General features: G+C 45.8%; 1 protein-coding gene across 1 annotated transcript in view; it reads left to right on the top strand.

Moving 5' to 3' along the window:
- The first annotated feature begins 17,286 nt into the window (after window positions 1-17,286).
- The window catches only part of aldh8a1 (aldehyde dehydrogenase 8 family, member A1), a 64,664-nt gene continuing 55,253 nt past the window's right edge, over window positions 17,287-26,697 (top strand). The window contains exon 1 of the mRNA XM_041188437.1: window positions 17,287-17,555. Coding sequence (XP_041044371.1) covers window positions 17,409-17,555 — 147 coding nt within the window. The 5' untranslated portion in view covers window positions 17,287-17,408. The remainder of the gene's footprint in view (window positions 17,556-26,697) is intronic.

The raw sequence follows: 26,697 nt of genomic DNA, 5'->3' as shown, positions 1-26,697 counted from the left end.
AAATTCTTTCCATCACATGACTGGCCAGGAATTTCTCCTGCTCTTACCTCCTGGCGTTGGTGTGTGTTGGAAGGATTTACAAGTTAATACTCAACCTGTTTGGCCATGTTATGAAGCACCTTCCTTGGCCATTATGTCCTGGAGTGGGACTTGAACCCAGATCTCCTGGCTCAGGAGTAGGGACACTACCACTCCATCACAAGACCTCCTGATCTAGGGGTAACCATCCATAAATCATTAAAAGTAGCAATGCAGGTTGTTCTGGCTAACTTGAGTTAAAAACCCAACCAGGTAAAGATATAAAAATATTCAAAAAAGTAAACTCACACCCTACCTTCGCAAAACACACACATACAAGCATGCAGAATTACAAGCTATACTATAGGAAGTTACTTTTAAGTCAAACTAAAATTAAAAGGTAAAAAAATAGAGTTCACTGTCCTTTACTGGCATCTGTGGCTGCATCAGATTTTCTTCCATGGTGCTGTTGAAATTCCAGGAGTTCAAGCCCATATAAATCTGCAATTGTTGAAGACAATTTATTTTCAAAACTGTAATCCATCTCTCTAGAAATCAATGATTTTTTACACCTGAGGTTCCTTGTGTTATAGAAATTCACTATCTCTATGCTGGATTTTTAAACTGTAATATCGATAGCTTGGGAGAGGGAGAGTATTACTGCTTCATGGGCAGGTTCTTCCAGGCTACTACTCAGCAGCATGCATGCTGTATCAAAACTCTTTGTTCTAGTCACATGACCTTTCTCTCCAAAATTATTTCAGAAGGTATTTGTTTAATTGGTATCTGAACGGACTGTGTCTATTATGCCATTGCCTAGGATGTCCCATCCATTAGCTTCCAAATGATTCATTATCCATCTTTATTCAGTCACAGGATATGGGCTCCGCTGGCTAGGCCAGCATTTATTGCCCATCCCTAATTGCCCTTGAGGAGGTGGTGGTGAGCTGCCTTCTTGATGAAATAGGAAAAAAACCTTTCAGTACAGGTTTTATCTTGGTAGACTTTATGACTCTGCTTGATAGATAGCCTTATAGAAATGTAAATGTGAAGTCCAATACAATTTCAGTAAATCCTTTTGAAGTAGTTCTTGACATCAGCAGATGACTGGTGGCAGCCAACTTAAGTTGATGTTCTAGCTTGGTTTTTTAGGAATCCTTTCTAAGCAGTCCAATATAAGTTTGATCAGCCGACGAAATTAAAAATGAATACCGTTCATACACAAGTCAAATCATCGTGACAAAGTTAACAAGGTAATAAAGAGTTCAAAGAGAAAATTGGTTCATTCCTGGAGAAATGGAAAAAGTGAAAAACAAGGAAGTTATCTTAAACTTGTATTGAACCTTGATTTAGACCGTACTTGTATAGTCTGATCCCCATATTACAAAATGGATACACTCTCTGGAGCCTCTGGTGGTGGTGAGCTTCCTTTGTGAACTAGGTACACCACAATGCTGTTAACGAGGGAGGTCCAGGATTTTGGTCCAGTGACAGTGAAGGAACAACGATATATTTCTAAGTCTGGATGATGAGTGGCTTGGATGGGAATTTCCAGGTGGTGGTGTTCCCATGTGTTCCCTTGTCCTTCTAGGTGGTAATGGCCGTGGGTTTGGAAGATGCTACCTATGGAGCCTTGGTGAATTCCTGCAGTCCAACTTGTAGATGGTACACACTGCTGCCACTGTGCGTCGGTGATGGAGGGAGTGAATGTTTGTGCATTGGGTGCCAATCAAGAGGGCTGCTTTGTCCTGGGTGGTGTCAAGCTTCTTGAGTGTTGTTGGAGCTGCACTCATCTAGGCAAGTGGGGAGTATTCCATCACCCTTCTGACTTGTGCCTTGTAGATGGTGGACAGGCTTTGGGGAGTCAGGTGGTGAGTAACTCACAACATGATTTCTAACCTCTGACCTGCTTTTGTAGCCACAGTATTTATGTGGCTAGTCCAGTTCAGTTTCTGGTCAATGGTAATCCCCAGGATGTTGATAGTGGGAGATTCGGCAATGGTACTGTCATTGAATGTCAAGGAGCGATGGTTAGATTCTCTCTTGTTGGAGTTGGTCATGGCCTGGCACTTGTCTGGTGCAAATGTTACTTGCGACTTGTCAGCCTAAGCCTGGATATTGTCCAGGTCTTGCTGCATTTGGACATGGACTGCTTCAGTATCTGAGGAGTTATGAATGGCGCTGAACATTGTGCAATCATCAGCGAACATCCCCACTTCGGACCTTATGATAGAAGGAAGGTCATTGATGAAGCAGCTGAAGATAGTTGGGCCTAGGTCACTACCCTAAGGAACTCCTGCAGTGATGTCCTGGAGGTGAGATGACTGACCTCCAAAACCACAACCACCTTCCTTTGTGCTAGGTATGACTCCAACCAGTGCAGAGTTTTCCCCCTGATTCCCATTGACTCCAGTTTTGCTAGGGTTTGTTGATGCCACATTCTGCCAAACGCTGCCTTGATGTCAAGGGCAGTCACTCTACCTCACCTTGGGAGTTCCGCTCTTTTGTCCATGTTTGAACCAAGGCTGTAATGAGGTCAGGAGCTGAGTGGCCCTGGCAGAACCCAAACTGGGCATCAGTGAGCCGGTTAACAAATGCTGCTTGATAGCACTGTTGATGAGCCCTTCCATTACTTTACGGATGATCAAGAGTAGATTGATGGGGTGGTAATTGGCTCGGTTGGATTTGTCCTGCTTTTAGTGTACAGGACATACCTGGGCAATTTTCCGCATTGCTGGGTAGATGTCAGTGTTGTAGCTGTACTGGAACAGCTAGGTTAGAGGTGTGGCATGTTCTGGAGCACAGTTTTCAGCCCTATTGCTGGAATAATGTTAGGGCCCATAGCCTTTGTAAAGTTTAGTGCCTTCAGCCATTAGTTGATATCATGTGAGTGAATCGAATTGGCAGAAGACTGGCATCTGTGATGCTGGGAGAAGGTGATCTCATTGAAACCCCATTGGGTTGAATGATCCATTTCTTTGCCGTAAATTCTAAGTTGTATAATTCCATATGATTTCACTTTCTCCATGTTAAGAAGTATGGCCTTTACTCAGTGCTTTCGGTAAAGATGTGGCTGAGATTAAAAGCTCAATTACTTGTTGATTACCAACCACTTTATCAAGCCACATGTCAGTGGTCTACTGTATTGCCACCATTATCATTGTCCTTGTAGTAGTTGTAACCTCTCAAACACGGTGTATGCTGCCTCTCTCTGATGCGTTGGCTAGCTGCACTGATTCTCGTCCATTAAGTATAAATCATCAGAAAATGTTGTACCGTATTTTTCATCTGCAACCCTAACAGCAAAAGCCAGAATTTTTAGCTTGGGTGGGCGGTTGCAATTGGCAGGCCCAGGTTCGGCCGGGAAACAGACCGCCGACCACAATCGGACCCTGACCCCGATTTCACATTGGCTGGCCAATTAACAGCCAGCCAACATGAAGCATGTGCTGTAAAGTTCAGCACTGCTGGGGTGTGGGGCGGGGGTGGCAGGTGGAGGGTGGGCGATGACATCAGGCGAGCTCTGAGAGAATGCTCCCTGAAGGCAGACGGCTGCCTCAGGGAGCCGCAGATCCGAAAATGTTCCAATAAAGTTTTAAAAACCAGAAAAAAAATTGGCCCAGCATTACAATCAGGCACCTGAAAATATAGACCATAAAAATGCTACCCAGAGATTTTAATTTTAATTTTATTTCATTACAGAAACATCATCCCACCCTTGAATGAGGTTTCACGAAAAATGTAAAGGCCGCCTTGGCCGATTCGCCCGTCCGCCAACCGTAAGGCTGGACGGGCGACGAAATTAGCAGATAATTGCGCCGTTAATGGGCTTAATCACCCTCTTATTTGTCAGCGGATTCACTTCCATCTTTTGTGCTGAGCCAAACATTGCGCGAGTGCATGATGACGTTGGGACACTCGCCCTACATCATCTTGCGTGATTTCACGCCCGATCAGGTTGGGCACGCGCCTGCCCAATCAACATAAAATTTAACACATAGTGTATTGTGTCTCATTAGTAGAAATATAAATATAAATATGTCTACTCTGCATTATTGAGGAGTTATGTTAGATTTTGTCTTTTGAAGCTTATTGAGCTCAAGTTTGGAAATTGTGAAAAATGTTAGAAGCATATTAAAATCTTTATCTCAGAAAAATCGAAAATACCAGTAAATTAAACAGGACGTTACATTATGGTACCACCTAGATAAGGACATTTGAGAGCCTTATCCTATTGTTAAATTCAGCTATTAATCAAAAGTTGCCAGTTATCTGAGGTGTTAACTTCCCTCACTAAAACTGTATACTTTGTAGTTCAATCCCCTCCAGCTTGAAAAGTATTTTCTTTTGCAAATCCTGCTGTGAATTTGTTACTATGGACTCGGCTCTTACACACTTCCTTCTCCTTCTTTGTCCTGTGCAGTTTATGTAAGGTGAGTAAAATGAACATCTGCTTATATTGTTGCTCCTCTCCTAAGGCCTCTGCTTTTTATGACTGTCATAAAGATACTTGACAGTGAGCTGTTCCTTGATGATAGGGGTGCAGCTGGAAGTGAATTTATCTTTTATACAAAAATGCCACCGCTACATTAATGTAGCTGTGAGATCAAGTGACAGGGGGAAAGACAATAATTGATATCACAACGTACACCTCTGGACTTCTGTCTAATTTCTGATCATTCCACAGCCAAATTTCATTTCTAACTTTTATGCTTCATGATATATGGTTTTGTATAGAAATATAATTGTTATTGCTTGGTCCTGTTGACTTCTTAATGATGGCCACATGATGATAGAAATCCCTTATGTAAAATAATTCTGACCCCATGGACTATTTCTAAGGTGAGGTAAAGCCGAAGGTTGCTGGCTTCTTCAAGAATAAACTAGTGTCAGTCGGAGCGAGCTCACTCTCAGGCAAGAATTCATGAGTACAAGATTTGTTTCAAGGTCTTGAGCACGTGATTTAGGCTAAGGCTTCTGTGCACTATTGAGGCAGGGCTGCATTGTCAAAAAACGTTACCGTTTGAATGAATTGTTAAACCAAAGCCCCATCTGCCTTGCAGTTTTTTGTGGCAGATTATTGCGCAAATTGTCCTGACCAAATTATCATTATGCCTTAAAGAGACTGAGGACAGAAAACCAGTGGCTTATGTTACAATGTGGTGTCTAGTAGTATTCTGTAGTAGTTCTGTTTTCCCAGACAGTGCTATCAAATTGAACAAAGCCATGATGTTTAGAGAAAGGAACACAGGGCTTAAGAGCAGGAGAAGGCCATTCAGCGCTTCGAGCCTGCTCTGCCCTTCAATAAGACCATGGCTGATCTGGTTGTGTCCCAACTCCACTTTGCCGTCTGCACCCCACCCCGCCCCCCAGCCCTCCCCTACCCATGACTCCCTTGTCTATCAAAAATCTGATTATCTATGCCTTGAATAAATTCAATGACCCAGCCTCCACTGCTTTCTGGGAAGAGAATTCCAACTATTAACAAGCATTTGAGAGAAAGAATTTCTCCTTCTCTCCATCTTAAATGGTAGGCCTCTTATTCTTAAACAGTGTCCCCTAATTCTAGTCTCCCCCAAAAATGGAAACATCCCCCTGGTATCTACCCTTTCAAGTCCCCTCAGGATCTTATAGATTTCAATAAGATCACTTTTCATTCTTTTAAACTCCAATTGGTATATGCCCAACCTGTTCAACATTTTTTCATAAAATAAGCCCCTCATCCCAGGAATGAGTCTAGTGAACCTTCTCTGAACTGCTTCTAATACAATGTTATCTTTTTTCAAATAGGGAGACAAGAACTGTGCACAGTATTCCTGGTGTTACCTCACCAATGCCCAGTACAGCCAGAGTAAAATTCCCTACTTTTATACTCCATTCCCCTTGAAATAATCGCCAACATTCCATTTGCCTCCCTAATCACTTGCTGTACCTGCATATTTACTTTTGTTATTCATGTACCAGGACACCCAGATCCCTCTGTACCACTGGGTTCTGCAATTTCTCCCCATTTAAATAGTATACTGTTTTTCTATTCTTGCTGCCAAAGTGGACATTTCCCCACATAATACTCCATTTGAAAAATTTTTGCCCATTACTCTATACCCCTTTGCAGACTCTCTACCTCTTCTTGACAACTTACTTTCCTACCTATCCTGATGTCATCAACAAATTTAGCTACCATACATTTAACCCCTTCATCCAAATAATTGATTTAGATTGTAAATAGTTGAAGCCCCAGCACTGATCCCTCTACTTATCACATTGTTTCCACCCAAAAAATATCAATTTACCCCTAGTCATTGCTTCCTGTTAGCTAACCAATCCTTTATCCATGTTAATATATTAACCCTTACATCATGTGATCATATCTTTGTAGTAACCTTTGATGTGACAGCTCATCAAATGCTTTCTGGAAATCCAAGTACACTACATCTACAGGTTCCCCTTTATCCACCTTGCTTGTTGCTTCCTCAAAAAACTTGAACAAATTAAACATGATTTCCCTTTCATAAAGCCATGTTGACTCTGCCTGATCAAATTAGGATTATCTAAGTATCCTGCTATAGCCTCCCTAATAATGGATTCTAGCTATTTCCCAATGACAGAAATTAGGACTAACTGGCCTATAGTTTCCTGCTTTATGTCCCTCCTTTCTTGAATATGGGAGTTACATTAGCTATTTTTAACCCATTGGGACCATTCCAGATACTAAGGAATTTTGGAAGATTATAGCCAATGCATCTACTATCTCTGCAGCCACTTCTTTTAAGACCTTATGGTGCAGGCCATTTAGGTCTAATAGCTTTCCCAGTGCAATTTCCCTGGTGATGGTGATGGTTTTAAGTTCCTCCCTCCCATTCACCTTTTGATTTTCAATTATCTTTGGGAAGTTTTCTAAGGACAGAATTTTCCCGTCGACATGTGGGGGCGGGGCCTGCACTCCCGCACGTAAAATGACGCGCGATGATGTTGGGCGAGCGTTCTGATGTCACAGCGTGCCAGCACGATATTTCGTTGAGCGGGCGTGCATTGATCTCTGATGTGCACCCGCCATTAATTAACCGGCCACTTGAAGCACCAATCACTGTGATTTTCCGGCACCTGTGCAATCTTCAGGTCGTCACACGGGCGCAACGGGCAGGCGGGTAGGACACATTTACACAAACCTCATCCACGGGCAGGATAAGAGGGCTCAGTGGGGTCACGAGTTGCTCTGTCAAATATTGATGTTTCAAAGTTACTGATACTTGCCTATGTGATCTGCACTACTTCAAAACGCAGCTGCTTGGTCTGGACTCACAACCTTCAGGTCAGCACTCTGCAGTGAGGAATCTTTTTTGGGCCTGCAGGTTTCAGAAAGCCTTCCCTTAGCCTGGGAATGGGAGCTGAACTCTCCACTGGAGGCATCTCCTCTGAGGAGGAAGGGAACGCTAGAAGGGGAGGAGGCCAGGAGTGCACATTCAGCCTCCAGGGGAGCCACCTCTGGGAGGACAGACGCAGGCACAAGGGGGACAGGGCCAAGAGGTAGTCCAAGGTGGAAAGGGCCGCAAAAGGTGCCACTATCCTGCTGCCAGGGTTTACAGATGGCGAAGCAGCTACCTCAATATGTCTGAGGTGCAGTGCCGAAGGAGGATCCATCTCTCAAGGGAAACAGTCAACTATATCTGTCAGATGATTGGGCCTGAGATCACTGCGAACTGTGTGGGTGGACTCCCCATGCCAGTGGCTCTGAAGGTCACAGCTGCCCCCAATTTCTATGCCTCTGGCTCCTTCCAGGGCTCGGTGGGTGATCTTTGTGGTGTATCCCAATCAGGTGTCCACACTTGTGTCAAGCAGTTTCCAGATGCTCTATTCAGGCGTGCATTGACCTTCATCCACTATCGCTGGGACCAGGCCAGCCAGACACAGTGAGCCAGAGGCTTCGCAGCCATTGCTGGCTTCTCCAGCATCCAGGGTGCAATAGATTGTACACATGTGGCCATCAAGGCACCAGCAGGTGAGCCCGGTGCCTTCGTCAACAGGAAGGGCTTCCACTCCATGAATGTGCAGATAGTGTGTGACCACAGGATGCTGATTCTACAAGTCTGTGCAAGGTACCCATGATGCTTACACTCTCAGACACTCCCAGGTGCCGGGGCTCTTCAGTGCTCCAGCTCAGCTGGATGGGTGGCTGCTGGGTGACAAGGGCTATCCCCTCAGAAGGTGGCTCATGACGCCTCTCTGCCATCCAAGAACAGAAGCTGAGCAGCGGTACAATAGGAGCCATGGCACCACAAGGGCTGTGGTGGAGAGAGCCATTGGTCTTCTCAAAATGTGGTTCCAATGCCTGGACCGCTCAGAGTGTGCATTCCAGTACCCCCAGATTGTGTGTTGCTGATTGTGCAGAGCGCAGCATGCAACCACTATCTTGCACTGGAAAGGGGGGACGCAGTTGACGATGAAGATGTAGACGCAGTGGTTGCGGCTGCACATGATGAGTCCAGCAGTGAGTCCGAGGATCAGCATGCACAGGGAAATGCAGAGGGTGTAGACGCTGGCCTGAGCAAATTCCAGGGAGGTAGGGACACCCGGGAGGCTTTAATCCAATGAACATTCCATTAGCGCACCACATATGGACCTCCAGGACAAGCCTGGGCTGCAGGCTCCATACTCGATACCTAAGCGCAAAATCAGCCTGGATAGGAACATTAACTAAGGGCCTTGTTAATAAAGCTGAGCGTCCCACAAAACACTCATAACATTTTTGGAAACCATTCACCTGCAGAAGAAAAAATGCACCCTCAGTCATGGTGAGATTTCTGAATTTAATATCACAACCAAAGAAACTTAAGGAAACAAAATGACAAAGTTGTTAAAATCACACCAACTCATAAAGACCTCATCTCGGGCCAGTGATAAACCCGTGGTGTGCCTAAGGTGCCTTATGTTTACGTTTTCAGGTGCTACGTCTTGGTGCTGACCCCTCACTGGGACTGGCATCTGAGACAGCCTGCTGGCTCTGCTGTTCTGTTGGCCTTGATGACCTTGGCAGTCGTCCTCTGGCTTGTGGAGCCTGTGCTGGTCCTGCCTGGGAGGGATCTGCCAGTTCCACAGCTGGCATCTCCCCAGTTGTCGCAGCCTCATCAGATGCAACAGCCACTGGAGGGGGGGGCGGAGGAGCTGCCGCCCTCATCCGGAGCGCCCTGAGAGGAGCCCTCAGAGACGACAGGCAGCTGCTCCGCTGACATGAGGTCACTTCGGACCTCCCTGCTCACTGTAGATGGATGGGCACCAAGCTGTGAAACTTGGTGCCCAGACCATCTCCCACATTGGCAATGACCAGCTGAGGTCAATGCTAATGTGAGGGTTTGCTGGTCCGAGCGGAACCTCAGGAAGTCCTGATGAATCTCCTGGAGGAGCCTCTCCACGAGAGTTGCCACTCTTTCCATGGAGGATGCGTGGCACTCGGCCATGAGGCTCATTGCTTCAGCCACATAGACTCCTCCACCACGGACACCAAGCCAAGCATAGCCTCATGTATCTCCACCAGTTGCTCCCGCACACCCGGCTGCAGTTCCTGCGTTTGCTGTGTTGTGGATGACTCCAGAGGAACATCATCAGGCACCAACTGAGCATGTGCCTGGTCCCGTGCAATCCTCTGACTGCTGGCGCCATGGGCACTCTCTGTCTCTGCCAGCTCCTCCAGCGACTGTGAAGTGCCCTCACTGCTGTGCCCCGGGTCACTAGCCGATGTTCTAATTCCCACCGAGGTGCTAGTATCTGCGCTGGTGCCTGCCTGGCAGAGACGGTGTGACGTTGGTGAGACTTCAGCCGCTCAGATGTGAGAGGGGACCTCTGCTGCTCCTCCTCCCAGCCCTGCCCCGTTGATGCTGAAAGGAAGAACAAGGACATTGGATCAGTTAACATGGAGAAAATGTCAATGTGCATCCTTGGCCCCCAGATCATTATGCGCTCATCCTTCCATAAGCAATGGTCAAACTTCAATCACTGAACATTCAGCATTGCCATGGCTGTTGGGAGAACAATGGTGATCTCACTGCTGGGCAAACATACCTGCCTGTGGCACCCTAGTCTCACCAACACCGGTGGACTTGGGCACATGGCGCCTCTCCAAATCTAGGGCCTCCTGCTCAAAGCGGCTGAGAATTGCCAACTGTGCCGGGCTGCTGCCAGTTCTCACCCGCTTGACTGCATTATGTGCATTCTTCTCCTGAAAAGGAGAGAAGAGCATTGATTAGTGCTACTTGCTCCTGGACCCTCTTTGTGAAAGGCCCAACCAGAGTGGGACATTGCAGGGCTCCAGTGTCTTCTCATCCAGCTGCTGCCAAACACTCACTTTATTCAAGAAGGGAGGAAGGGATAAACCAGGGAACTAGAGGCCAGTCAGTCTGACCTTAGTGATGGGAAACTATTGGAAGCAATTCCAAGGGACAGAATTAATCTACACTTGGAGGGGCAGGAATTAATCAAGGACAGTCAGCATGGTTTTGTTAAGGGGAGGTCATGTCTGACCAATTTGATTGAATTTTTCGAAGAGGTGACCAGGTGTGTATTTGAGGGCAATGCATTTGACATAGTCTCCTTGGGCTTCAGCAAGGCTTTTAATAAGATCCTGCATGGGAGACTGATAATGAAGGTAAGAGCCCAAGGGATCCAAGACAACTTGGCAAATTGGATCCAGAATTGGCTGAGTGGCAGGAAGCAGAAGGTGATGGTCGAGGGGTGTTTTTGTGACTGGATGCCTGTGTCCAGTGGGGTTCCACAGGGATCGGTGTTGGGTCCCTTGCTGTTTGTGGTATATATAAATGATTTAGTCTTGAATGTAAGAGGGTTGATCAGTAAGTTCGCAGATGACACAGAAAGTTGCGAGGTGGTAAATAGTGAGGAGGATAGCCTAAAATTGCAGGAGGATATAGACGGACTGGTCAGATGGGCTGATCAGTGGCAAATGGAATTTAATCCAGATAAGTGTGAGGTGATGCACTTGGGTAAGACAAACAAGGTACGGGAATACACGATGAATGGTAGGACCCTGGGAAGTACCCAGGATCAGAGGGACTTTAGTGTGCGTGTCCCCCAGTCCCTTAAAGTAGTGGGACAGGTAGATAAGGTGGTTAAGAAGACATATGGGATACTTACCTTTATTAGCCTAGGCATAGGGAAAAATTTTACCCCATCGAGTTGGGGGGGTGAGTGCAGGAGCGGGCGCAGACAGGCGCAACTCCGATCAGCGCCCTCATTTTATGTGGGCAGGCCACCCAGCATGACGTCCACCAGGAAATGCTATGTGCTCCCTGTGTGGGCGGGGGGTGGATTCCCTGAGCTGAGAGTGCGCTCTTTCACGCATGCGCACAAAAGAGCGCATTCATCTCCCTGAGGCTAAGTGCTGCCTCAGGGAGATGAGCTCCACAATAAAAAAATCTTAAAAATAGAAAATAAAAATTTCCCTGACTTGTCCCCTCATGTGACATGAGTTGGGACATGTCCATAACTTTTACTGAAACCTTTATTAAATATTTAAGAACCCTCATGAAACTTCATCCCGCCCGTGGATGAGGTTTCATACTTTTTCTTAAGCCCACCAGGGCTCCTGGCCTGCCCGCTAACCTTAAGGTTGGACGGGCAGGTCCATTAATGATGTTAATTACTTTTTAAATGGCCTCAATAGGCCATTGACAGGTCGGCGGGTGCGCAGCCGACTTCGCTGCACTCCTGCTGACCTGAAAATAGAAATGACGTGCGGTGATGTTGGGTGGATCTCCCGACATCATCCCGCAACATTTTACGTGTCGGCGAGCAGGCCCGCGCCCACGCTCGCCGACCGGAAGTTCATCCCTATAGAATATAAGAGCAGGGAGGTTATGCTGGAACTGTATAAAATGCTGTTTAGACCACAGCTAGAGTATTGCGTGCAGTTCTGGAATCCGCATTATAGGGAAGGATGTGATTGCACTAGAGAGAATGCAGAGGAGATTTATCAGGGTGTTGCCTGGGTTGGAGAGTTTTAGTAATGAGGAGAGATTGGATAGACTGGGGTTATTTTCCCTGGAGCAGAGGAAATTGAGGAGGCACATGATTGAGGTGTATGAAATTATGAGGGTCATAGATAGGATAGACGGGAAAGAACTTTTCCCCTTGGTGGAGGGATCAATAACCAGGGGGCATAGATTTAAGGTAAGGGGCAGGAGGCTTAGAGGGGATGTGAGGAAGAATTTTTTTACCTAGAGGGTGGTGGGAATCTGGAACTCACTGCCTGAAAGGGTGGTAGAGGCAGAAACCCTCATAACATTTAAGAAGTATTTGGATATGCACTTATAATATCATGGCATACAAGGCTATGGGTCTAGTGCTGGAAAATAGGATTGGAATAGTTAGGTACTTGTTTGACTGGCGCTGACTCGATGAGCCGAAGGGCCTTTTTCTGTGCTGTAGACCTCTATGACTATGACTATGAAACTCATACAAAGATCCTAGGCCTGTTCCCCACCTCCCCACTACCCCCTTGGCTAAATGCTGCCTGCATCACATTAGGCACCACATGGTCTAACATTCCATAGCAAGGAGGCGCAAGCATGTAGAGCGCAAAGGACAGCAGGTCGATTGGTGCCAACGCCACCCTGAAGCTCCCCTCCCAGCAGGTCATCACCCTGACTTTGACATGTCCTGGAGTTCCAGCTCTGCGCCTAGGTGCAGCTCCTCCAGGTTGCCCCCAAAACAGTATTGTGGGCCTCAGTAAACACATGCTGCGGGGGCAGAATCCATCTCTTCACCACCCTCTCAGGGTGACCTCAGCATGGGCAATATCTGCTGGCCCACCCAGTGAAGGACACATACCTTCAATGATTCAATGCAGCCACTACTTTCAGACTTGGCTGGGGTGGGGGTCACTGGGTGGAAAGCTAACCTGTTGGGTTAAGTGGCCAATGCCAACATGGTACTCATCCTTCCTGAATGCAACAGGTCGTTGAAGCGCTTGCGACTCTGAATCCAGGTGCATCTCACCACCTCATGGGAGCTCACGATCTCCGCCACCTCCTCCCAGGCATGTTTGGTCATGTGGCGGGAGCCTCCTCCTAATGTCCTGGGATACGAGCACCTCCAGCCTTGCTGCCACCTCCTTGAGGAGGGCAGCAAGACAATCATCAGAAAAATGAGGGGCACAGTGCCCCCCTGCCCTACCCTCCTGCCTGGCCTGCCCAGCAGCAGCGCTCTGGGAAGCCCTCCCACTGGCCATGATTCACAGCTTTGGAAAGGCTACAGCAGCTTTTTTAAACAGGTCGCCATATTGCCATTGGACCCGGTGGTCATTGTAGTCCCACCACCGCCCACCCACTCCCACTCCCCCCCGGGAGCCGCGATTCACCCTGGGTGGGCCTTAATTGGCTCGTCCGCGTAAAATGGCGGTGCGGACCCGATCGCGGGCGGTGATCGGATCCCCACTCGCCTGCGCTCGCTCCCACACTGCCCGCCTGGCAGGCAGAAAATTCTGTCCTAAGTCTTCCACAGTGAAAACAGACACAAAATATCTGTTCATCGCCTCAGCACTGATTGTTTTCCATTGTCAATTCCCCAGGCTCACTCTCTAGAGGACCAACAACAGCTTTAGTTACTCTTTCCCTATTTAAATACTTGTAGAAACTCTTACTGTCTGCTTTTATATTACAAGCTAGCTTTCTCTCATCCTCAAAAAAAAATAAACATCTGTGTTCGAAATGAGAGCCAGGATTTTCCAGATGGCAGAGACCCCCTTCCTGCCACCTGAGGAGTTGGCAGTGAGCGCATTGCCACCGACACTCGCTGTCTCGCAGCCATTTAACACTCGAGGAGGAAGTCACACCTCAGAGAGTGACTGGCCAATCTGATTGGCTGGTAGCTCTCTAGTCCTTGCAGTGCCAGAAGGATTACAAACAGTCCCCAGGGTCCAAATTCTTAGAGTCCAGAACCAGGTAGATTTTGGGGGTCTCAGGGCAGGGAGGAGAGTTGAGGCTTGGGGATGTGGGCAGAGTGGGACAAGGGTGTTGGTGGAGAGGCTGGTGGGGGAGGAAGCACCCGCAATGGCCAGACCTTTTGGGGAGGGTGCCTGATGCTACAAGGGAAGCTGCTGATGGAAATGCCCTCCCCACTTGCCCGCCAGAGGCCTGAGGAGGGTCACTCTTCGGGCTTCCCCACTGTCCCTGAACTCCTCCTGCCAGCTTGAGAATTGAAACGGTTCTTAAGTGGTCAGTAATTGGCCACAAGGGCCTCAGTTAAGGCGAGGGTTGGGGGCTGGCCTTGATCTCATTCATCCCACCATTAAAATGCAGAGAGGTTGGGGGTGGGCGAGAGCCCAGTGGGAAAGCCATCCGAAGAATTTTATGGCCAGCCCCCAGCTACAAATCTGCTGGTGGGGGAACATAAAATTTTGGCCAAGGGAACAGACCTCGAGAAACAATGAGGTGAGGCATTAAGAACTAACAATAGCCGGTATGCAAAAGGCACAAACTCGTTTGGAAGAATGTCAATGCAGCCAGGCATGGCCAAACACAGGAGGGTAAGGGAACTGCCCCCAAGCAGACCGAGCTGATGAAAAATTAACTGTAGAAAAGAGAATGAGTGTAAAACATTGGCACTACAGTCAGAACAGAATGAGTTCACCAGGCCATCTAGAATTTAAAGTTCAACCACCAAGTTTTTTGACTTCGGCAGATTGTATGTATAATACTTTGTGTAAAACTTTTTGTGAGGCTCTTGTGCAACTATTGGTGTAAACTGCGTGGTTTTGAATCTGCTTTAGCAAATATACCACTTTACTTGTGTCTTGAGTGATTTGTCAATATCTCAGTTGCAGGTTTGAACTTAAGTAAATGAGATGTCAGGAGTGAGATCTTCCCGACTGTTAAGGTGGACATAAAAGATCCCCTGATGCGATTCAATTAACAGCAGAGGAATTCATCCCAGGTACTTTATAAACATTTATGCCTCAACCAATATCACCAAAAAGAGATTACTTGGTCATTTGCCATATCGCTGCTTGTGGACCTTGCTGTATGAAAATAGTCTGCCACATTTGCCTGTACTAAAATATTGACTATGCTTAAAAACAGCTCACTGACTATGAAGTGCATTGGGACACAGAAGAACATAAGAAATAGGAGCAGGTGTCTACTATTCAATATGGGGGAGGTGATGGCGAAGTGGTATTGTCGCTGGTATAGCATTATTATCGTTGGACTAGTAATCCAGAGACCCAGGGTAATGCTGTGGGGACCCAGGTTTGAATCCCACCACGGCAGATGGTGGAATTTAAATTCAATCAAAGACCATTGTAAAAACCACTCTGGTTCACTAATGACCTTTAGGGAAAGAAATTTGCTGTGCTTACCTGGTCTGGCCTACACGTGACTCTTTACAGCTGAGTGACCTAGCAAGCCAAACAAACACACAAAAAAGGAATGAAACTGGATGGACCACCCAGCATCGACCAAGGCACTGACAATGACAATGGCAATTTCAGCACTGTTGACCCTGTGCCAAAATTGGGAGAGCTGTCTCACAGATGAGTCAAGCAACATCCTGACATAGTCATCCTCATGGAATCATACCTTACAGATAATGTCCCAGACACCACCATCACCATCCCTGGGTATATCCTGTCCCACCGGCAGGATAAGCCTAGCGGGGGTCAGGGAGGGAGTCGCCCTGCTTAAGTCTCTGGATTGAACCTTGAACCCAGAACCTTCTGACTCAGACATGAGGCCATGACCAACTGGGCCACCGCTGAAGGGAGAACTGCAGAGCAGGGAGGTGCACAATTCACACTTGGAGAGTAGCAAACAGGAGGCCACTTGCATGCCTTCTTTCACCATCATCCCTCTCAAGGGTCAGTGCCACATCACAGTTATCACTCTGCTGCAAAGCAGCTTGCTGAAGATCAATGATACATTGTACAGCTGTGGATAAGGTATCTATCATCCTGTTTCAGGTGGTGGACCCTCCTGAATGGCCATGGCTGTGACATGCTTAGACTCATTTCAAAACCATGTTTGCAGTTCAAGTAGGTTACTTGCAACCCCAATCCACTACCCTTTCTATTACTTTGTGTACTGTATGTCTGTGAGCACCTGACAAAGTTGCTGCTGTACCCCTATCATCCCCCTTTTAAATGATGGCCTCAGGCTTTCAGCATCTGTGTCCTGCTGAGCAGAACTGTTCCCCCTTCCCCTCCCCCAAAGAGGGTTTTCCACAGCTGTCCCTGCTACAATTGCCCATTGATGCTCACTTGTGAGTCACCAGGTGAAAACACAACTAACTCTAAGCGGCCCCACCAAAGTGTGAGCCCATGGTTGTACAATCTGTGATGGTGACCATCAGGAGTAGGGTCCTTTAAGGAATCCTTGTCATGAATATTTGTAGACTCTGTGGTGGAGTTGACTCCACAATCAGATCAGCCATGATCTTGTTGAATAGTGGAGCAGGCTTGTTGGACCAAATGGCCTACTGCTATTCCTATTTCTTATGATCTTATGTAGCATTTAATGACCAGTTCTGGCTGAAGGTTTCAGTAAGAGTTTTGGGGATGCAAAAGGAACAGTGATTGGCTTTTTGAGTTGACTGTTCAAATATGCTGTCAGATGTGTCAAGACAATTTTTTTTGCTATTTTACAATAAAGGCAGCAGGACACAACACAGAGGTAGTGACGAAGTTGCCATAGTTTTATTCAGTCCAAGCTGCAATAAGCTGCCTCTACCTTCTTGAAAGCACAGTAGATAGCAATATGATTAGCTCCCAGATCCTGACCCTGATGGTGGAGTGGGAATGAGTTCCACTTCATAATGTGTTGTCCAGGAAAAAGGTGCACTGATTTTACACTGAAAAAATGCTAATCATGGAATTCAAAGTGCTTTAGGTCTTCTTTAAGTCTTTTGAAATGCACCTGCTTTGTCTCATTGCTATTTTGACATGATCCCCACTCCTAACATTTCTGAACCTTATTAATTTTGGACCTAGTTGCTTGACATTAATCACAGATGCTCCCTAGCAAAAATCAAATTTCCTGAAAATACGAGTTCTCCTCAATTGAAACAGCATTTCTTTGTCTGATGCCAGGTGACTTTCTAGAATGAGCTTCCCTGGAGTTTGAACTCTTCCTGTGCGCTATCCTCGCCCCCTGGACGAGCCAATGAAAGAAAGGGAAATAATAGAGCTGCGAGTCAGAGTGTCAACCTGAGCCAGCCGCCCAGAGCCCGCCCCTCTCACCGCCTATTGGCGCACGGGGAGCTTGATTGACGGCGGGGGCCGATGATTGGCTGCTGCAGACATCACTCACCAGGTCCTTGGGAAAAGGGGGGCGGTTGCTCTTGTCGGCTCGCGTTTGTGTCTGGACCTGGTTTGGAAGCTGCAAGAAGCCATGCCTAAAATGGCTCACCAGAGAACATATTTAATGTTGGAGAATTACATCGGTGGGAAATTTGTGCCGTGCTCCAGACACCTCGATTCCTATGATCCGTCCTCCGGAGAGGTATATTGCAGAGTACCAGACAGTGGCACGGAGGAGGTGAGACTGGTCCAGCGTATACAACATCTGTCAGCTCATGTAAAATTACAATAACATTATTCAATCATGTTGGCAAATAGAATAAGCTTCGGAAGTTGGTTACAAAATGATCGCAAGCTACACCTGCGCAGGGTACGTTCGGCTGGTGGAATTGAAATTCAACCAATGAATGCGATGAAACTACATCGATTATTGTAAAAAACCCATTTGGCTCAGTAATGTCATTTTAGAGAAGGAAATCTGCAATCTTTGCCTGGTCTGGCCTACATGTGATTCCAGACCCACAGTAATGTGGTTGACTCTTAACTGTTGTCGAGGGCATTTAGGGATGGGCAACAAATGCTGTCTTTGCCAGTGATGCCCACATCAATAAAAAAAATTTCCACATTGTAGACACTGTGCAGTATGGTTATGGGGCCACCAGTACATTACAAATTGTCTGGCAGTATCATGGGGTGGAATCTTCCAGTCCCACCAGCAGTTGGAAGCATGGCGAGCGGGGGAACTCAATTTCTCAATTTGGGGTGATGCCAAAATCAGTTTCCCAATGTCGGGATGAACTGTTAGAATTCTGTTCTTGGGACTTTATGGGTGGGTCGAGCTTCCCGATGAACAATGTTGGGAAGCCCTTCTGCATGCATTAGCATCTTGTGCATGCTCATTAAAAGGCTACCTCGTTGGAATTAAGTTCCCCTGGCAAATTAAGTACCCCAGCAGTGGGAATTTAGAAAGTGCAGTTTTACGACTGTGTATAGTGACATGCATCTGGTGAGCTTCACTTCTTCCACACCTTCTTGGGGACTGCTCATAACTTCACTCATATCGGGTGTCAACAGCACAAGCTGCACCAAGGCAGGAAGTGGGTGAGGGGGAGTGGGGTTGATGGGGGGGTTGGTGGGAGCTAGGGTAGAAGAGTGGAGCAGGCTGGCCTGGGAGGCAGGAAGGGAGGCTGTCCAGGTGCCCTTTAAATATGCTGCCCGAATCTTTGAGCCCATGAGATAACGGCAGGAAGTGCAACTTCCTGCCAGCCCCACCACGTGATTCACCATGCTCTGTACAGATATAGAAGTAATGAGCTGAGCAGCGCAAGATTGCGTGTTCAACCGTCCCACCCCCCCCCCCCCCCCCCCCCCCCCCCCAAGTGGGAATCACTTACACCTTCACCGAACTTATAGTTCAGAGCGGAAGATTTTGCCCATGCAGCCTACGTGTTACACCATGCATTTCTCTGGCCAATGTAGTCCATACTAAAGGAATGACTATGGCTTACCATGTTTTTAGAGGACTATGGTTTGGATAAATAATATTCCTGTCTGTGAAATGGTGCTCTATATGCTATATTGATAAATAAGTGAAAGCAGGATGTACAGGATAAAATATTCCAGAAACTCTCCTTGTTTTCCGCTGCCAGTTTGGAATTAATGTGCAGCTTTTATACAAACTGGGAGATGAAAACACCATGGCCGCAAGAAAGATAAGATCTAGAAGTGATTGATATCAAACTTTGATCCTAAACAACACAAAAACTGTTCTCATAGGTGGAACAACATTCATATTGTAAACATTGTTAAAGTTAATTAATGTTATTTTCACTGGCAACCTTAAAATACACTGAATAGTTGAATCAAGTAATGCAATTATTTTCAAATGTTGAATGAGTACAAGCCCAGTGTCAGATATTAACTTGAAAATAAGCTATATTTATATAGTTATGACAGTAATAGAGAGGGAGTTAAATCCGAATATTTGAATGGCAGATTGCTGTCACACTATGTACATGTGTTTATTTACATATTGTACATGTCATTGGCTTGGGAGAAATCCTTAATGAAGCTGCTGTTCATTGGGTTAGGATGTTCCTTTGCACTGGCATTGAATGATACTCCTAACACTGACTGACTGGAGGTGGGGTGGGTGGGGGGTTGTGGGGATAGGTGGTGGCAGTGATGTAGTGATAATGTCATTGTACTAGTGATCCACAGGCTGGTGGAATTTAAATTCAGTTAATAAACCTGGAATTAAAAGAGCTAGTCTTGTTAATAGTGGCCATGAAACCATTGTTGATTGTTGTGAAAACCTATCTGGTTCACTAATGCCCTTTAGGGAAGGATATCTGCTGTCCTTACCTGGTCTGGTCTACATGTGACTTCAGACCCAGAGCAATGTGGCTAAATTGGATAGATTTTGAACAATTCTAGCAACTCAAAGCTGGGCATCCAATATACAACCACAATCTGTAACCTCATGGCTCAGCATACCCCCCCACTCTATCATTACCATTGAACTGGGGGATCAACCCTGGTTGAATGAAGAGTACAGGAAGGCATGCCAGGAGCAGCACCAGATATACCTAAAAATGAGGTGTCAACTTGGTGAATCTACAACACAGGACTATTTGTGTGCCAGACAGCGAAAGCAGCAAGTGATAGACAGAGCTAAGCAATCCCACAATCAATGGATTGGATCTAAGCTCTGTAGTCCTGCCACATCCTGTTGTGCTTGGTAGTGGACAGTTAAACAATCAACAGGAGGAGGAGGCTTCACAAATATCCCAATCCTCAGTGATGGGGGTGTCCAACACAGCAGTGTAAAAGACAAGGCTGAAGCAATTGCAACAATCTTCAGCCAGAAGTGCCAAGTGGATACTCCATCTTGGCCTCCTCCTGAGGTCCCCAGCATCACAGGTGCCAGTCTTCAGCGAATTCGATTCACTCCACGTGATATCAAAAAACAACTGAAGGCACTGGATACTGCAAAAGCTATGGGCCCTGACAACATTCCAGTAATAGTACTGAAGACTTGTGCTCCAGAACTAGTTGCACCCTTAGTACAGTTACAACACTGACATCTGCCCGACGGTGTGGAAAATTGCCCGGATATATCCTGTTCACAAAAAGCAGGACAAATGCAATCCAGCCTATTACCACCCTATAAATCTACAATCAATCATCAGTAAAGTGATGGAAAGTGTCATCGATGGTTCTATCAAGCGGCACTTACACAGAAAAACCTGCTCACTGACACTCAGTTTGGGTTCCACCAGGGCCACTCAACTCCTGGCCTCGTTACAGCCTTAACATGGAGAGAGCTGAACTCAAGTGCTGAGAGTGACTGTCCTTGACATTTGACTGAGTATGGCATCAAGGAGCCCTAGCTAAATTGGAGTCAATCAAAATTGGGGATGGGGGGGACTCTCCAATGGTTGGAGTGATACCTAGCATAAAGGAAGATGGTTGCGGTTGTTGGAGGCCAATCATCTCAGTCCCAGGACATCACTGCAGGAGTTCCTCAGGGTAGTGCCCTAGGCCCAACCATCTTCAGCTGCTTCATCAATGATCTTCCTGGCATCATAAGGTCAAAAGTTGGATGTTTGTTGATGATTACACAATATTCAGCACCATTCGTCACCCCTCAGATACTGAAACAGTCCGTGCCCAAATGCAGCAAGACATGGACAATATCCAGACTTGGGCTGACAAGTAGCAAGTAACATTTGTGACACACAAGTGCCAGGCAATGACCATCGCCAACAAGAAAGAATCTAACCTTTTACTCTTGACATTCAATAGCATTACCATCACTGAATCCCCCGCTATCAACATCTGAGGTTTACCATTGACTAGAGACTGAACTGGACTAGGCACATAAATACTGTGGTTATAAAAGCAGGTCAGAGGTTGGGAGTTCTGTGGTGAGTACTTCACCTGACTCCCCAAAGCCTGTCCACCAATTATAAGGCACAAGTCAGGAGTGTGATGAAATATTCTCCACTTGCCTGGATGAGTGCAGCTCCAATAATACTCGAGAGGCTTGACACCCTCCAGGACAAAACCGCCTGCTTGATTGGCACCATTTTCAATATCCACTATGTCTGGTACTGACACAGCGGCAACAATGTGTACCATCTACAAGACGCACTGCAGCAACTCACTAAGGCTCCCTTGACAGTACCTTCCAAACCCGTGACCTCTACCACCTAGAAGGACAAGAGCAGGAGATGCTTGGGAATACCATCACCTGCAAGTTCCCATCCAAGCCACACACCATCCTGATTTGAAATCATATCGCCATTCCTTCACTGTTGCTGGGTGTCATGACAGTGCAGTTGGTAAAGCTGAGTTATTTAAAATTCCCAGAGGGAAACTTTAAACAACTGTCATAACCTATAATTTTAAGTGTTATGTTTGAGATGCGACTCTAAATTCAGGAATCAGACCACCAGTTCTCGAGGCTTTACATTAAACTAAATGAAACATTTTATTAATTTACACAGGTTAAAATATATATACACATGGCTTCAAATTACTACTATCATAACTTTTAACAAATTCCCAAACTAATCTCCATTAAGGCAACAGCAGCCCAGACACCAGAATTCACATTACAAATTCAAAATGAGGCTCTTTTCATTTTGGTTCCTGTGGAGCCAATTGGAGGTTTGCAACTGCCTTTTGATCTTATATTGCCTCTGGTCTGCACATCCGAAAACTGCTAAAATTATACCTACCACCACTGATTGGATGCAAATTCTCCTTGTATCATCAGCCTCCACCTTTTAACAATGAAACTCCTTTCATCATACCAATTTTATTAGTAATTTAAACATATGGTTTGGTAGCTGCTAGATAGGTCTCAATTTTCACCCCACTTCTTGAATACTCTATTCAAAAAATGCAAATGCACTTTACCTCTCTGAACAAGTACAAAATTAGTACATTTCAAAGCACCCGGACTAGCTGGCTTTAATCAAATTAAGACATAGACTAAACCTCTATTTTAAAAGAAAAGTATTTTTCAATAATATTACATACATTAATAGCTTCATGACACTGGGTCAAAATCCTGGAACTCCCTCCCTAGCAGTACTGTGGGTGTACCTATACCACATGGACTGCAGCGGTTCAAGAAGGTGGCTCACTACCACCTTCTCAAGGGCAATTAGGGATCGGTGACAAAGGCTGGCCTTGCCAGCGATGCCCACAACCTGTGGGGAAAAAAATAACCTGTAAAAATAAAAGTCAGAGTGGTGACATTCCGACCGCGTAAAGAAGATTAAAAGAGAATTATAGGTTGTGGGTTACGTTGGCCTGAGAAATGCATGGTGTAATAAACAGACTGCACGGTACTGCTGGACAGTTTGTAGTGTACTTGCAGCACCATACCTATGCTGCACAAAACCTACAATGTGTATCCAGCCTCTGACATTTCTCAGTGCTCTCTCCTTCTTTGGGTGGGTGATTCGTCAGCACCTTTAAACACTAGTCTATGTGTCATACTCCCTGGAGAAGGATGCCTTTTGTATCTCTCTTCATGACTGTAGATTTCCAAACTGTTTAGCCTTCACAATTCCTCAGCCAAAGAAGTTGTCCTTGCATTAATGAGGCTCCTCCTTCTCTCAGATGTTCTTGCTGCACTAACCTAAAGTCAACATGGAAGAATCATGAGGGTGTTTATAGTTTTTGGGGAGACTCGGTCCCATTTCTGAGGGTATGAGAGACTTGCCCTCCCCTCCCCTTGCACGAATGCAGCTCTGCGCTGCTGGTCCACGTTACTGGATAAAGATTGGTTTAATTTTTATTAATAAAAAAGAATAATCTGATGAGATACAGGTTTGTTTAGTTCAACTTTACATAATCAAGGAGTATATCACAAGAAGGTTTTAAAGGAGTGTTAAACTTGAGAAAACTGACTCATTAAATTATGCAGATCTTAAAAACTAATTAAGGACAAGAACATTTGTATGTAGTTTGAAGGTGTTGCATCTATGTTATTTTATAGAAAATTTATGACGCAGGCCATTCAGCCCATTGTGTCAGTGCTGGGAGATGATGAGCTATCCAGCCTAATCCCACTTGCCTGCCCTAGGTCTGTAAATCACAGTTCTTCAATAGACAACTGAGTACTTTCTAAATGTGGTGAGAGTTTCTGTTGTACATCCCTTCAGGCAGTGAGTTTCAGGTTCCTGTCACCTGCAAAATGAGTGTTTTATATTTAATGCTAACAGGTGAAACTGTAGCCCCAATCTAATAGAATATATGGTTTAAGTGAAAATATAACACTCTGTGGAATCACTGATTCAGGTGATCTGTATGGCTCACAGTTCACAATGCTCGAGGCATCTTTTGTTTTTGTCTACCTCTGATCCATTTTTGCATATCATTTGTTGAATTGTAATTTATTTTGTTTAAAAGTACCTGTAACAGTTTTTGTCTGGCGCTTTATGGAAAATCATAAGTGCATTGTTTTACAGTTTGTAATCTTCCAGTTGGTTTTGGAACCTTTTGAAATTTTGGAAATGATTTATAGAGACCAGGGGTTGAATATTACAGGGGTGTGGATAGCTTGCTATCCATCCCTCCCCACTGAAGCAAAGTCGGCGTGGAGCCAACCCCATAGCCATAATGCCCTGTGGGTGGGCTAAACATGGCCAGTGTGGGCAGCAGTCCCGCCCTCGGGAGCTGCCAGCCAATCCGATTGGCTAGCAGCTCCATCAGTCCCGGCAACACCAACAATGTGCCAGTAGATTCAGCTGGGTCTGCAGAATGAGGAGAAAGAAGGCCCATGGATCCCTGGAAACAGGTCAGTACGGGGTTTGGGGCACTGAGCTTTTAGGCAGGTCGGGGTGGGGGTGGGGGGGGGGGGGTGGTGTTGGCGGTGGGTTAGTGGCGGTGGTATTAAGGCTATGGGCAGGTAGGAAGAAAGGAGGAGGGTTCATTCTTAGGGGCTGCCCCCTGCTCAACAAAGCGTTTTATGGCATGGGCAGCATATTATCACGGTCAATTAGCTTGGTAACAATCCTAATTGACCTTTGATTATCTATTTAAGATAAGGCAAGCTGGCTGCTGATTTCGCCACCTGCCCACTTCCTTTGGGGGTGAGCTCAGGGGTGGGTGGGAAGGTGGTGGGATGGCCAGCCACCCCATTTTATGTGCCTGTCTGCTGAAAACACCCAGCAGGGACCCATAAAATCAGCCCCAAATTGATTACAGTCAAGGATAACCACATTTTCTTGTGTCCAGCAATACACATTGTCACTCTATAGATCATTACACTAGGAAAGATAAAATGATCAAAGCAAGGTCAGATTTCCACGTTGTGTTTGTCATGGGAGTCATTTTTCCCTGTGTAGTAACTGTATGATGCGGAGAAAACTTGTAATTTATCTAAGTTAAGTCTCTTCATTTTGGTAGCTTTGGGGACCATTGTGAGCTATTGCAGCTAAATACTAATTGATTGGCTTATTTTTCTCAAAAGGTAAACTTTATGCAGCTATGGTTATTGATTTGTTAAAGAAAAGAGGCAAAATTTTTTTCCGTTCAAAGAAAAGGAAAGTTTGCCAGATACATTTCAGCCAGGATGCTGGATGATAACTGCAGCATTGCAAATCCTAACTATCCATCTTACAACCTTTGCAAAGTGATTCTATGAAGATAGATCTTACTGTAGCAGCAGCCAATTCACAGTCAGATCTGCACTTGTTATTGATATGGGAGCAACTGAAGAAGGTAGGTTCGAAATGTTTGAGCTTTGTACTAGTTGAGGTACAACAACAATTATGACATTTCACCGAAACTTTAAAATTGAAGCATAAAAAGATTCCAGTGCGTTGATCCACATTTAAATTTTCAATACCAGGAAAGAGCTGACTGCCCCATCACTGTTTTCTAAGCTTAGAAAGTTAACAGGCGACCGGAGGCTGTGAATACAGTTATATGCGCATGTGCAGAGACCGCTTGCTTGTCTAACCCAGCCTTGGATAAGCCACAAATTTCTTCAATCAAAACCTTAGCCCCTGCACACGCGCTACCACTGGCAGTCTAACTCTCAAGTCCCACACACACTCCAAAGGCAGGTACTAGTGTCAAAAGATAACTGCATAACTTCAGTATAAATTACAACAATGCATTTATATGTCACCTTTAATGTAGAAAATATTTTAAAATGCTTTACAAAGGCAGAATCAAACAAACATGGATATTAAGCCAAAATAAAGAGATATAAGGATGGCAAAACAAAGGTTTGGTGAAAAAGTTGGGTTTTAAAGAGGCTTTTAGGAGGAGATGGCGGTGGAGGTATTCATGGTTTGGACTGGCATTGGACCTAAACGGCAGGAGGTGTGACATGAATGATGGAGTAGAAGGAGTAGGGATGCACCAGAGAGCAAAGTTGGAGGAACAGAGAATGCACCGGTGGAGTAGGGTGCGGGTGCTTGTGAGGCTGGAAGAGGTTGCAGAGACTGGGCGGGGATGAGGGATATAAACACCAAGGATGTGAATTTGAAATTAGAGGCATTGGACTCGGAATCAGGGATAAGAATATTGTGAGATCAGGACTAGGCGTGGTTTAATATATAGCAGAGTCTTGAAGTTTATAGAGGATGGAGTATGGGAGTCAACCAGCAGAACATTGGAATAGTTGAGCACGGAGGTAGCAAAACCATGGATGAAGGATCCAATAGCAGATAGATGAGGCAGAGTCACATTCAGGAAATGTTTACGGAGATAGAGATAGGTGGCCTTGATGATGGAGAGGATATGGCGTTGGAAGCTCAACTCTGAGTTGATTAGGATGACAATGTTGTCAACAATCTGTTTGAATTTGAAGCGATGGCTGGAGCTGAGAAGTATGGACTCTACTGTAGGGCTGCGGGGGTGGGTGTGGGGGTGAAGGTTTTGGTCTTCCCAATGCTTAATTGAAGAAATTTGTGGCTTATCCAAAGCTGGGTTGGACAAGCAACCCGACAGCACAGATTTTGCAGAGTCAGAATGTAGATAAGAAGTAGAGGGGGATTCTTCGGGCTCCACTGGGCAATGATGAAGGAGAGAGGAAAAACATAATTCTGGCTAAAATTGGATAGGTAAAAGTGCAACCAAGTGATGGCAGTCTCACTGAGCTGTACAGTGAAGGAGAAGCATTGAAGAAGGACGGTGTGGTCGAATGTGTCAAAGCCTGCATTGAGAATAAGGAGAGAAAATGCTCTACAGTCACAGCCTCAAAGCTGGTTGGAAATATACAAATGTGGATCTGTAGGGAAGATGTATGCAGATTTGGAAGGCAATAACATGTTCAAGAAATTTGGAGTGGAAAGGGAGGTGGGATTTACAGCGATAGTTTGCAAAAACATAGAGGTGAAGTTGGGTTT

This window comes from Carcharodon carcharias, chromosome 5, assembly GCF_017639515.1.
Source record: "Carcharodon carcharias isolate sCarCar2 chromosome 5, sCarCar2.pri, whole genome shotgun sequence".
NCBI classification, from domain to species: Eukaryota; Metazoa; Chordata; class Chondrichthyes; order Lamniformes; family Lamnidae; genus Carcharodon; species Carcharodon carcharias.
Note: the sequence above shows the minus strand (reverse complement) of the source record. Positions and strands in the feature narration are given on the sequence as shown.